Source organism: Arvicola amphibius, chromosome 14, assembly GCF_903992535.2.
Source record: "Arvicola amphibius chromosome 14, mArvAmp1.2, whole genome shotgun sequence".
Classification (NCBI taxonomy): domain Eukaryota; kingdom Metazoa; phylum Chordata; class Mammalia; order Rodentia; family Cricetidae; genus Arvicola; species Arvicola amphibius.
In genome coordinates, this window is record NC_052060.1 from 42888077 (window position 1) to 42902257 (window position 14181).

At 38.2% G+C, this 14181-nt stretch overlaps 1 protein-coding gene across 1 annotated transcript in view; it reads right to left on the reverse strand.

Annotated features, from left to right (window-relative positions):
* The window catches only part of Bank1 (B cell scaffold protein with ankyrin repeats 1), a 224171-nt gene that overhangs the window by 128901 nt on the left and 81089 nt on the right, over nucleotides 1–14181 (reverse strand). Inside the window, 2 exon segments of the mRNA XM_038311587.1 lie at nucleotides 1864–1905; nucleotides 1907–2061. Of these exon segments, the coding sequence (XP_038167515.1) occupies nucleotides 1864–1905; nucleotides 1907–2061 (197 nt within the window).

Sequence of the window (14181 nt, forward strand, 5' to 3'; positions counted from 1 at the left end):
ATTTGATTGCTTGAAAATTATAGCTTAAGTCAGCCAGCCATTAAAATGCATTTACAAGTCTGCCATCTCCTAGCACAGCTACAGCCACATGCTCAGTCATGGCAGGATGATCACAGATTGCTATCGGTCTAATGTAGAATGACAAAATTTTCTAGAAACACTCTGGCAAAGGGATAGCTTACAAATAGCATATAAAAGTCACTTCACAAATTTCATGCAACTGTGATCAAGCTGAACCCTACAAAGTTAGTAATAAGCTAATACCAGAGTAAACAGTCCCTTAGAGACCAATGAGAGCAAACTCTTCAAGCCAGCGATACACTTATAGAAGCAGAGGCATAGATACCAAGAGCATGTAAGAAGAAAACAGTTTCCTGTATCTGTCAGTCTTGATGTTGTAGCCCTATAGAGTCTTTCATAATGATAGTCATCAGGATGCTCTACAGTGCTATCAAACAGGAACATGCATTCTCACGGGGAAATATCACTCTTGAAAGTTGGTGATTATCTTTTAAAGTAACTACATCTGATGACGGTTAAACCAAAGTTCACCAGAAACTGAAAAATTAAAAAATAGCATTTAGAAACCTTGAGAAGCAGAAAGAACCAGATGATCACATTACAGGTAATGTCAAGCTGATACGATGGACTACCTGAGAGGCACATCATATCCTCTGATCAAGACCTCATATAGAAGACACAGTAAAATGAATGCACTCAATCAGCACTTTGACAGTCAATACCTACAGTGCACTCAGATACAGGTGAGGGATGCTTCTGATAAAGGCCTTAGACTAAAAAACTGTGCTTTATTAACATGCTCCGTGTTTATTTTAAACATGTGAAAGTACATTCTATTGAAACTTCAGAGGGGGATTGCATTCACAAGTTCCTGATAAATATTTTGACACTCCTGGTAAATGATTCATTGATTACCATTTTATTCTCTGGAAACTACAAATGGTCACTATTTCTGTAACTCTAATATTTGATTAATTTCTGTGATAATCAGCTGAGGGATAAAATAACCAGAATCCATTTATAGTATTCTATCTTTCTACATTAGCTACTTATTGGCAACACAATAATATTAGTTGTGAGAACCCAAAGATAAATTTGAGATATTCTCTGCCATAATCATTGTTACATTCAACTTTACCCAGGGCTTACTCAAGAATAATTCATTTTCTGAAGCAAAATATGCACTTCTTTTGTTACAGAGCAGTGGCTTTTCTCAACTGGATTATGAGAACACAGTGTGCATGTTTTGTTTACTGAGATGATATCATTCCTTTCTAAAATCTTTCTTTTGTTGCCTTCTCATTAAACTATAATCTATCTAGAGTGTTCAGAAATTTGGGGGTTTCAACAGAAACAATAAGAGACTGAGTCTCAACAGGGAGAGAAAAATGAATCACTCAAGAGAAACAAGTGCAAACAATGTAAATTAATTTGTTATTGAGCAGCCTTTCTGAATGACTGCCAAAATGTTTTCCTCTAATCCAGCTCTTACTGATCTGTTGGCTTGTACCTAATAATATCTTACCTAGATTCTTAAGCAAAGAAATGAAGGTAAATAGTTTCATTGCCTTTGGCTGTCTCTTCTCTAATACTGAATAGGTTCCCTAGATGGCAGAGGGACAAATGGGTGGGGTGAGACTTTTGTAAATAACTGGAGAGGTTCAAAGATCTTACGAAATGTTCTGAAGATAGTGGACAAGTTGAAGCAACATATGTTTTTGTCTGATACCATGTTACTAGCTGCGGGAGGGCAAAGTTTTCAAAACAGCAATATATTCATGTTTATATTAAGTGTACACATAAATAAAAGCTGCAGATATATAAGGAGAGGGAAAGACTTACCATAAAGTCTTCCAAGATTTTCTTGAGTTCTTCACGACCATAGCCTTTCAGCAAGATGCAGCACGTCTGAACCATCCATGTTCTTCATCCTGGCTGCCCAGGTTGCCCCTGAACACTGAAGCAGATGAAGAGCCAGATTCTTTAAGCCAAACTTGGCTGCACAGTGGAGAAGTGTTGGTAGGTCTCTGGCATGAGTATCTGGAGACACACAAAATAAAAGGTTAAATATATTTTATTTGCACTGCCATGAAATAGCCAAATACAACCTAGTCTTGAGAATATAATACTCAAGTGCCTTCCCTTGCCAACCCATGCCCTGTCGTGGTTCCTGCATCCTGTCAGTCTGGTAGGCTAAGTCCCTTGTAATTCAGTTTCAGTGTTTTATTAATTATTTACTAATTACAGGAATATATACATTCTTTAACATCAACAACTTATCTTGGTATCCTCAAGCTAGTATATTAATGTTAAAAACAACAAATAACTTACTTGGGAATCTATTTCTACATAGTAGAAGGAGTGGCCAGCACTGTCTAGTGGCTCCTCCCTGTATCTTGAGTATACAGTGTCAAAGAATTCAAACTGATCAGGTGATGTGCCCATGACTATATTATATAACTGTTATGTGCCTTTTCTTGATCATCATTGTCCTGGTTTGTTTTATGTCAACTTGACACAAGCTAGAATCATTAGAGGTGAGGGAGCTTCAATTCAGAAAATGCTTCCATAAGATCAGTTTGTAGGCATGCCTCTGTGACATTTTCTTTTCTTTCTTTTCTCCTTTTTAAAAGTCAAAGCATATTTATTGAGTATCTGCTTTGTCTGGATCCATCTCACTAGCTATGCAGGGAATAGGAGGCATACAATAATGCTTTTTAGGAAGTAGTTTACTAGGCAGTGAGATAAGAAAAATTACCATATAAACTCTGGAGAGGTCATAAATAAATTTCCTATCACAGGCTATAACCAAACAAAGATAATCCTTGTAAATAGTTGCCAAAGTTATAGTAAAAAACATTTCTTCACTGGTAGTTATCATGGGTAGGAAGAGGAAGAAATGCAAAGTATCAGAATATAGGATGAATAAATGTAGAACCTATATATAATTTGGGAACCACAGTGAATGCTGTATCAAGATTTTTTTTTGTTAGCCAGGAGGTGGTGATGCACACCTTTAATCCCAGTATTTGAAAGGCAGAGGCAAGCAGTTCAAGGCCAGCCTGGTCTAAAAAACAAGTTCCAGGAGAGCCAAGCTACAGAGAAGCCTTGTCTTGGTTAAAAAAAAAAAAAAAAGATTTTTTTGCTGATATTTTAGATGTTCCTGCCATTAACAAAATGACAGCCAGGGACATTTCATTAATTGTTGACTGATGTGAGAGGGCCCATGACATCATTGGTGGAGCTTTGTCAGGGCCAGTGGTTCTGGAAGTTAGGCTGAGCAAGCCATTTAGAGAAAGCCAGTAAGCAGCACACTTTTATGGCTTCTGCATCAGTTCTTGCCTCCGGGTTCCTGCCTTGTTGAATTTCTTGCTCTGATTTCCTTCAGTGATGAACAGTGATATATGGAAGTGTGAGCCACATCAAACTTGTCCTCCCCAAGTTACTTTGACCGTGGTGTTTCTTCACAGAAATAGTAACAGTCATCTTCAGGATTTAACTCTAGTTCATACGATCACTAAATATTTTTCTTAAAGTTATTTATATATGCGTTGTCATTCAATTTTCTACAGAAGCATCATTTGTATTAGAAACTTAAAATGATACAAGAGATGGAAGGGAGAACCTCAGGCGTTGAAGATACAATAGAGGAAATACACTCATTAGTCAAAGAAAATGTTAAACCTAACAAAAGTTTAACACAAAATTTTCAGAAAATCTGGGACACCATGAAAGGACCAAATCTAAAATAATAGGGATAGAAGAAGGAAAAGAAGTCCAACTCAAAGGTACAGAACATATACTCAATAAAATCATATAAGAAAACTTTCCCAAACCTAAAGAAGGATATGCCTATAAAAATACAAGAAGCTTACAGAACACCAAATAGACTAAACCAAAAATAAGTCCCCTCACTACATAATAATCAACACACTAAACATATAGAATAAACAAAGAACATTAAGAGCTGCAAAGGAAAAATTCTGTGGGAACTCTTTAAGCCAATAGCCTTTAAGATACTGGACCAATTTGGGCATGGCCACATGTACTATATATACAGATGTAGAAGTGGCCCCTTGGCTGCTGGATTCGGTTCCTGTTCTCCACTCATGCAGAGTGATCTGTGAGTCTACCTCTAAACAAAGAAACCTTTAATGATCTCCATTATGGGCTAGTGTGGGACTATATTATAATCAACAACAGAAGAAGGCCAAGTAACATATAAGGGCAGATCTATCAGAATTACACTAGACTTCTCCATGGAAACAATGAAAGCCAGAAGGTTCTGGTCAAACATTATGCAGACATTAAGAGACTACAAATGCCAGCCCAGACAAGAGAAAATCTCAATTCTGAATATCTCTGCCCCAAATACAAGGCCACTCTCATGTGTAAAAGAAACATTGCTAAAGCTTAAATCACACAGGAAGCCCCACTCACTAATAGTGGGAGACCTCAATACCCCACTGTCACTACAGGACAGGTCTACTAGACAGAAACTTAATAGAGAAATAAGGGAACTAACAGATGCTATGACTCAAATGAATGTAACAGACATCTACAGAATATTCCATACAAGCACAAAAGAATATACCTTCTTCTCAGCACCTCATGGAACCTTCTCAAAAATTGACTACATACTCGGTAACAAACCAACCCTCACAGATACAAAAAAAAAAAATGGAATAACCCCATGTATCTTATCAGATTACCATGGCTTAAAGTTAGAATTCAACATCTACACTAATTTCAGAAAGCCCACAAAAACAAAGAAACTGAACAATGCCCACTTGAATCACCATTGGGTTAAATAAGAAATAAAAAAAGAAATTAATGAATTTTCAAAATTCAACAAAAAAGACCACACAATATACCCAAACCTTTGGGACACAATGAAAACAGTGCTAAGAGGAAAGTTCATAGCATTAAAAGCCTACATGAAGAAGCTGGAAAAATCCCACACTAGTGAGTTAACAGAACACCTGAAAGCTCTAGAACAAAAAAAAAAAGCAAACTCACCCAGAAGGACTGAATAAAAAGTAATCCAATAGAGAGCTGAAGTAACAATAAAGGAAACAATACAAATGATGAATGAGACAAAGAGTTGGTTCTTTTAGAAAATCAGCAAAATAAACAAACCTTTATCCAAACTAACCAAACCAAAAAGCTGAGAGAATACCCAAATTAACAAAATTAGAAATGAAAAGGGGGACAGACATAACAACAGACACAGAGGAAATCCAGACAATCATCGGGTCATAATTCAAAAACTTGTACTTCACAAAACTGGAAAGATGAACAATATTCTGGATAAATATCCATTACCAAAATTAAATCAGTATCAGATAAGCAAATTAATTAGACCTATAACCACTAAGAGATAGAAAAGGTAATCAAAAGTCTCACAACAACAACAACAACAACAACAACAACAACAAACAACCCTGTTGGTTTCAGTGTAGAATTCTACAAGATTTTCAAAGAACTAGTACCAGCACTCCTCAAATTGTTCCACACAATAGAAACAGAAGGAACATTGACAAAATCTTTTTATGAGGTTACATTTACCCTGATACCCAAACCACACACACAAAGACACTAATAAGAGAGAATTGTAGACCAATCTTACTCAAGAAAAAACGGATGCAAAAATTCTCAGTAAAATACTGGCAAACTGAATCAAACAACACATCAGAAAATCATCCATCATGACCAAGTATGCTTCATCACAGAGATGCAGGGATGACTCAACATAAGAATATCTGTCAATGAAATCCACCATATAAACATGCTGAAAGAAAAAAACACATCATTATATCATTGGTTGCTGAAAAGTCTACAAAATACAACATCCCTTCATGATAAAAATCTTGGGGAGGGCAGGGATATAAGGAACATACCTTTACATTGTAAAAGCAATATACAGCAAGCCAACAACCACCATCAAACTAAATGGAGAGAAACTCAAAGTGATCCCACTGAAATCAAAAACAAGACAAGGTTGTCCACTCTCCATATCTATTCGATATAGTACTTGAAGTTCTAGCTACAGCAATAGGACAACAAAAGGAGATCAAGGGGATACAAATTGGAAAAGAAAAAAGTCAAACTTTCACTATTTGCTGATGATATGATAGCATATATAAGTTACCCCAAAAATTCTGTCAGGGAACTCCTACAACTCATAAACACCTTCAGTAATGTAGCAGGACACAAGATTAACTCAAAAACATCAGTAGTCCTCCTTTATACAAATAATAAATGGGTTGAGAAAGTAATCAGAAAAACATCACCCTTCACAATAGCCAAAAAGAACATAAAATATCTTGGGGTTACTCTAACCAAACAAGTGAAAGACCTGTATGACAAGAACTTTTGAGTCTTTGAAGAAAGATATTAAAGAAGACACCAGAAAATAGGAAGAGCTCCCGCACTCTTGGGTAGGTAGAATAAACATTGTAAAAATGACAATCTTCCCAAAAGCAACATATAGATTCAGTGTCATGCCCATCGAAATCTGAGCAAAATTCTTTACAGACCTCAAGAGAATAGTCAACTTCATATGAAGAAACAAAAAACCCAGGATAACCAAAGCAATCCTGTACGATCAAGGAACAACATCTGGAGCCATCACTATCCCTGACTTCAAACTCTACTATAGAGCTACAATAATGAAAACAGTCTAGTACTGCCATAAAAACAGCCAGGTGATCAATGAAATTGAATCAAAGACTGATATATCAATCCACACAACTACCAACACCTGATTTTTGACAAAGAAAATATAAAATGGAAAAAAGAAAGCATATTTAATAAATGGTGCTAGCAAAACTGGATATCAACATGTAAAAAAAATACAAATAGATACATATCTATTACAATACACAAAACTCAGTCCAAATGGATCAAAGACCTTAACATAAAACCAATCAAACTGAACCTCACCAAAAAGAAAGAGGGAAGTATATTTGAATGCATCGGCACAGACTACTTCCTAAATATAACCCCAGTACCACAGACACTAAGAGCAACAATTAATAAATGGGATCTCCTGAAGCTTCTGTAAAGCAAAGGACATGGTCAACAAAACAAAACGGCATCCTACAGAATGGAAAAAGATCTTCACCAACCCCACATCAGAGGACTGATCTTTGAAATAGGCAAACAACTCAAGAAACTTGACATCAAAACAATAAATAATCCAATAAATATGGGATACAGACCTAAACAGAGAACTCTCAACAGACAAATTTCAAATGGGCTGAAAGACACCTAAGGAAATGCTCAACATCCTTTTCCATCAGAGAAATGCAAATCAAAACAACTCTGAGATTCCATATTAAACCTGTCACAAGGGCCAAGATCAAAAACACTGATGATAGCTCATGCTGAAGAGGATGTGGGGTAAGGGAAACATTCCTCCATTGCTGGTGGGAGTGCAAACTTATACAGCCACTTTGGAAATGAGTGTGGCCATTTCTCAGAAAATTAGGACACAACCTTCCTCAAGACCCAGCAATACCACTTTTGGGTATATACCCAAAGGAAGCTCAATCATATCATAAGGACATGTGCTCATCTATGTTAATAGCAGCATTGTTTGTCATAGCCAGAACCTGGAAACAACCTAAATGCCCCTCAACCGAAGAATGGATAAGGAAAATGTGGTCCATTTACACAAAGGAGTACTATATGACTCAATGGCTTTTCACATTCAGTGTTTCTTTGGATGCTGTAGCATCTTTTTAAGAGCCCATTTCTGCTTCTTTGTTATTGGGCTCTCAATTCTTCCACAAGAGAGCTTGTGAGCAACACAGATCTCCATAGCTGCTATGCACAATCATCACAAAGTCAGCTCAACAAAGACCTGTTGTGTGATCTTGTTCTATCAGTTACGGATGTAGTTAAGAGGTTTATTTTTCTTTCTTGTCAAGGATCTACCACATTAAGGTATTAAATTTATTTATATTTCTTCTGCAGTTAACATTATGCTTGGAGAAAATAATAAAGAACAACTCTTCCTTGGTTTATAATACCAGGGCTAGTGAAGTCATGGATCTCAGGAAAACCTACCATGACCACTTTTCTAAACCAGCATAATTTTTAATTACTTTCTAAATACTGATCCTTATATAGCCATCAAAGATGTTTCTCTTTGTAGCAGACAAAAACAATTATGGGAACTGAAACAGGTCAAAATGCAGAAAAAAGCTGAGGTGCCCAGCTCCAATGGATACACCTATAACATAACTACTACACCCAAGGCTCTGAAAACATCATATAAGAAGGGCTGTAAGATTGTAAGGGCCAGACCCAGGACATCTGCTCTAAGAACGTGTCTCCTAGAAATGACAATAGGGCTGTCTAAACAGAGCTAAACAAATATATACCCACCAGGACAAGTTCATGTGGAAGGGAGGAAGCCACACAGGACTCTGCTGTCTGACAAAGAACGACAGGCAACTAAGAAATGCTGAGCCAGAGAAAATTAGTCTTAAGAGAAGAATCCCTAGTTGGTTATCCAATACCAAGTGGAAAGGATACAGTGGGTTGTATTTATATATTTATGCACATATATAGACCCATTAAAGGGACTAGGCCTTGAGTCTGAGAGGGAGCAGGATAGAAGTGTGTATGGGAGAGGCGGGGAGAGAATAAGAGAAGAGAGGAGGCACCGTCACTACACTTCAGTTTCACACTTTAGACCGATTATGGAGGTGCACTTGTGCACTCTCAGAAGGTGGGACATAGCTGATGGGTACGCAAGGCCAGCCTTGGCTAAGGAAATTGGAGGACAGTCTCTACTACATGAGACTCTCTCAAAATACAAAGTAATGAAGCCACAACAATGAAACTGAGTTCTGAATTGCTTGTTCTTGTTTGGGTGTGTGTGGCATTAAGACCTAAGTTGTACATTCTAATCAGGGGAGGGGTTCAATTAGCCTTTGTTCTTAGTTATTTTCCTTAAACAAACAAAATCTAGTAAATGAACAGTTTATATAATGTTTTTAATTAAAAATAATAGATTTCTTCAAAAGGCACAAAAACTTATTAAATTTGACTAAATTTCTGTACATACCTCTTCCTATTCACAGCAATTTTCATTAAATTGTTATTTAGTTTTTTTTTTTTAAAAAAAAAAAAACGGTATTTCATGTAGTACTGGAATTACACACATATCCTGCCATTCCCAGCAAGCTTTCGTTTAATTAATCAAGATTTCTTGTATTAATTTTATTATCATTGTATTAATTTTATTATCAAGGAATAAATAAAGCTACAATTTACAGTAAGATATGGCAAAATTGCTGGGTCCCCCCACACACACCTGAACATTTATTTATTTTTAGCTCTCAGCCAATGTTTGCCAACTAGAAATTCAAGACTAAGAGACTAGAACATCTGAGAGAATCTTTTAAAGGAACATCTGATCAGACATGTCTTTTACAAGTTTAAGAAAGCAGATGTGTTTTGGGGCGGCAAGGGAATTGAGTCATGTAGAACGCTGTCTATGCAGGGTGCTTAAACTAAGAGGATCCTAAAAAGAGATGGCCAAGAAGTTGATTGGCAGACTCGAACCGGAGCTTTTAAGAGCTTAACCTGGGTGGGTAGACTGACAAAATGGAACATGTCCAGCTATAAAATGTAGGAATTCATTTAACATTTGGCAGTGAGAAGGGTATGGAAGCTGACAGTGCAGGGCACGCCATCCGTTCTCACAAATGACTCTCTTGGGTATTAAACACTCACTCACTCAGAGTGAGAGGCCAGGTGGCCACTTTGGGACAAACAGTGAGTCACATGAGAAAGTGATTAAAAGGCAGGTGATGCAGATTTTAATCCCAGCTCAGCCAGTAAATCTTTGGCTCTTTAAACAGTTCCTTCACCTTCCTGCACCTCAGCTCTTTTATTTCTAAAAGTAGAAGGCTGGGGGTGAGGATTACAATAATTCTAATATTCTTCTACTTTATGCCACAGACTCTCGGTGGCAGGGGAGTAGTTTTCCCTGTGTTTTAAGTACAAACAAATAGGGAAAGGGGCTGGGGAGATGGCTCAGTTGGTAAGGGATCTGCCACACAGGCACGAGGAACTGAGTGTAGCTCCCTAACATCTCTGGCACATTAAAAAAGCAAAACAGCAGCAGCGGTAGCAACAACAACCAAACACAACTACACACACACACACACACACACACACAAAACCTGCTGCTGCCATCACTGCCACTACTGCCACCACCACAACAAAACAAAGTCAGGTATGTCACTGCCTGTTTCTGCAAAACAAGCATTGGTGGCCTATAATGCAGAAGAACCTCTGGAACTTGCTGGCCACTTTAGCCTAGCTGATAGGTAAGCTCCATCAACCATTAGATGTGTTCTCTCTCTCTCTCTCTCTCTCTCTCTCTCTCTCTCTCTCTCTCTCTCTCTCTCTCTCTCTCTCCACACACACACACACACACACACACACACTCACACTTTCTGTCTGTCTCAACAATAAGGTAGCCTAAATAAAACATGAACAACGACACCAGTTGATATACTTACTGATATGTACTGGGAAAAAAAAAAAACCCTCACAGGTTCCCAGCCCTAAGTGAAGAACTGTGGGCAGTATATGACAACTGAGGAAGGGGAACAGTGAGAAGAACAGGTAGGTATGGTCATAGAGGATTGAAAATGAACAATGTATGAAATATCATAATTAAATGCCAGTCTGTGCAATTGAATAAATGCTAATAAAATGAAAACAAAACAATAAAATATTTATAAAATTCCAACATTATAGCCTGTGGTGTGTTTACTATAAAGGAACAGAAAAGAGAATAACCAGGAACAGCTGAAGCATGGGAACAGCTGAAGCATGGAAGTAGACGGACCAGTTGAGATCACGATTGGCCACTGAGGACCATGCCTTTCAGGGATATTGCTGTGCTTATTTTCCCATACGTGGATCTCACAGAACTCCAAGTAACATATAGTGGAAAACAGTGCAGGGATGGATGTGCAAGGCTGGAGTGCCTGAGCCCATTCGCAAGGAGGGTTCAGTATTATTTCAGGCCTTCTGTTGTGGAACCTGAGATATTCTTTAAACATATTAAATGACTTATATATTAAAATAAAACAAGGTCTTGATGAAAGCTGGATAGTCATTGGCTTGCTAATAGTACCAGGAGGAATTTAACAAGGCTTTAAGGAGAAGAATCAAATATAATGCCAAAGATTAAATAAAAGTATAACATGAGAATTGTTAGGAAACATTTAATGTTGGGTTATTTAGGAGAATTAAGTCTTAGACTATTTATCTTTGATATGTATGTATTTGTGTGTTGGTGCCTAATAAATGTGTATGTCCTATATTGAGTATGGGCTAATGGCTCAGTGGGTAAAGAACTTGAAGCTCAATTGTTTGGGCATGTGTTCAAATCTCCAGCAACACATTAAGCCGGGTACAGAAAAGTGTGACCGCAGACCTAGCATTCCTACAGTAAAGCAGAAGGTAGAGCAAAGACAACACCGGAATCTTGAGGGCCGGCTATTCTATTGGATGTAGGAATGAACAGCATAGAGCCCTATATACAAGGTGGGAAATGAAAGTGAATACCAAAGAAGAATGTTATGTGACACCTACAGAGACAACATGGGAGGTGTAAACTCTCATTTACAGGCATACATGCACGCAGAGACATGCACGCATGCACACACATGTACACACACTCACCACATACAGAAAAAGATTTTACAGTATATTTCATATATTTATGCCCATTGAATATAACATAGTTCATATATATCAATGTATTCTATACACAGACCTATGTATCACCTATCTATCTATGTATCCATCCACCTACCTACCTTTCTCTGTCTCCATATCCATCTCTTTCTCTTCTCTCTACTGCTGTGATCCTCAGTATCTGGAAGTACATGCTCACCTGCCCTAATGTGGCTGAGGACGCTAGGTTTTCTGTAATTCACTTGACATCTGGCATCCCGGCATCCCTTCTGTGATGCAGAGATTAAATAATACCACAGGAGCATTGTAGGGGATTAAATTAACTTGTGTAAGGTGTTTCACCTCGTGCCTGGCACAACTAAACGCAAAACACGGATGCTGGCGATGGCTAGTAATAGTACACTTTTGTGGTTTTGTTTTCTTTTGCCTTGGCATTCCTTTCTCTTTCACCTGGGAGACAAAGGTGTTGCTTATTGAGTTTAGCTGAGCCAGTTCTCATTTTGGAGGGTTACATTTGTTTGGGCAAAATACAGTTCCTCTTTTCCTAAACTAACTCCCACTTTGACAGTCAGCTGAATGGTATTTCTTCCCACCTCTAGAAAATACTCTGCGTCACACAGACTTGAGAAGAGCTGTGTAGAACATGCGGACAGTTAAGGGACTGTTGCAGCGGGCTGCTGAAAGTGGCGTGAAACTCCTAACAGTTGAGGGCTCCAGAAGCATTGCTGCGGTTGCACTGGCTGAGTGTACCGTCCTGGCCCCGTCCGCAGATCGCCACAGCTGTATTCAGCCTGTCTGATGAGGGACCAACCAGGTGTGCTCATGTATGAATCAGAACTAACATAGCAGATGCCTAAAATGATCCTGACTCATTTTAGCGTTTCTCTTTGATATTCTCGGCTCTAGTATCTCGAACGCCAGTGAAAACTGCTGAACACAACCGTACACCAGTTTCCCAGTCCACAGAGATCCACACACTGGAGACGCACACATAAATCCTTCCTGGGATTCCCTTGTCGACAGTCTTAAAGTACAGGACTATCCCAAGTTTGTTTAAATGTTTGTTATTCTACTCCCCGGAATAATTTTTTTTTCATTTGGAAAATTCTCCAATACAAAGGTTATTTTTAAGTCAAAGGCAGATCATTACAACGTAAGAGAACCCTGGAGCAGATTTTACTTTTTGTACACATCTACCCTATCTTCACCTATCCTCTGCTTTGTCTGAGTAAAGCATAAAAATAAATGTCAAATGAGGAAGTTTGTTGTCTAGACAAGGGCAAAATGACTAAGATGGGCTCAGAACAGTATTTTACTTATTTTAGAAAAGAGGCAGGGAACTGAACTTAGAATTTCCTAAAATACCTTTTAAAAAGCAGACTGGGTGAGAAAGTAATAAAATAAGAATCTTCATTAATATAGCTTTTGCTTCTAAATAAACAGAGATGTCTGTGGGTCATTGCATGACTTATCATAAGAATGTCAGTGTTGGCCACGTTTTCAGTTCCCCAGTGGGTACACTTCTCACAATATCCCAGTCTTCCAGGTTTCTAAGCTAAAATACGTAGAAACAAACAACATTTGTTTAACAATGAAGCATTTCAGCACTGAATTATAGACCTGCTCTGGAAACACACTCAGGGTTATATCTGCTTCACTAACACTCAGATATATCTATTGTCTTACTTAAGGCCATTGTGGTTTTCCCTTCATAGTCTTAAGATGAATTTCTATATAAACAAGGGCATCCCAAACCTTATCATCAATTCAACATGAACACGAGACACAGTTGAGGGTTCCTTAGGAGCAGGTATTTTGAAGCTGCCTCTGAAATAGAACTTTAGTGACGGGAAGGTAAATTGTTTCTGTTGCTAACCACCATGCCCCAAAACAGTTTAGGGGGAAAGGGTTTATTTGAGCTTACAGTTTACAGTTCACCATCAATGGAAGCAAAGTGGGAAATTCAAGGCCGGAACTGAAGCAGAGACCACGGAGAAATGCTGCTTGCCGTCTTGCTCCTCAGCTTGGCTTTTTATACAAGCAAGGACCACCTGCCCAGGTGACACCACCCACTATGAGGCCCTCCCACATCCAACATGCATTGAGAAAAGGCCCCACTGCCTCGTCCACAGGCTAATCTGATGGAGGTAACTTTTCAGCTGAGGTTCCTTCCTTCCAGGTGACTCTAGTTCATATCAAATGGACAACAGCTCAGCAGCACTTGAACAGAATCATGTTTACAACTATCTTTGTATTTTATTGTGTTTATTACATTATGTTCTTTGTATTTCAAATGGGAATTGTTGTGTTATAGCTTTAATAGTATATGATTTTCCAGGCAATACTCAACAATAAAGAAGGATGAATTATGTAATCATCCGAGGTAGTGGGGGGCACACACCTTTAATCCTAGCACTTGGGAGGCAG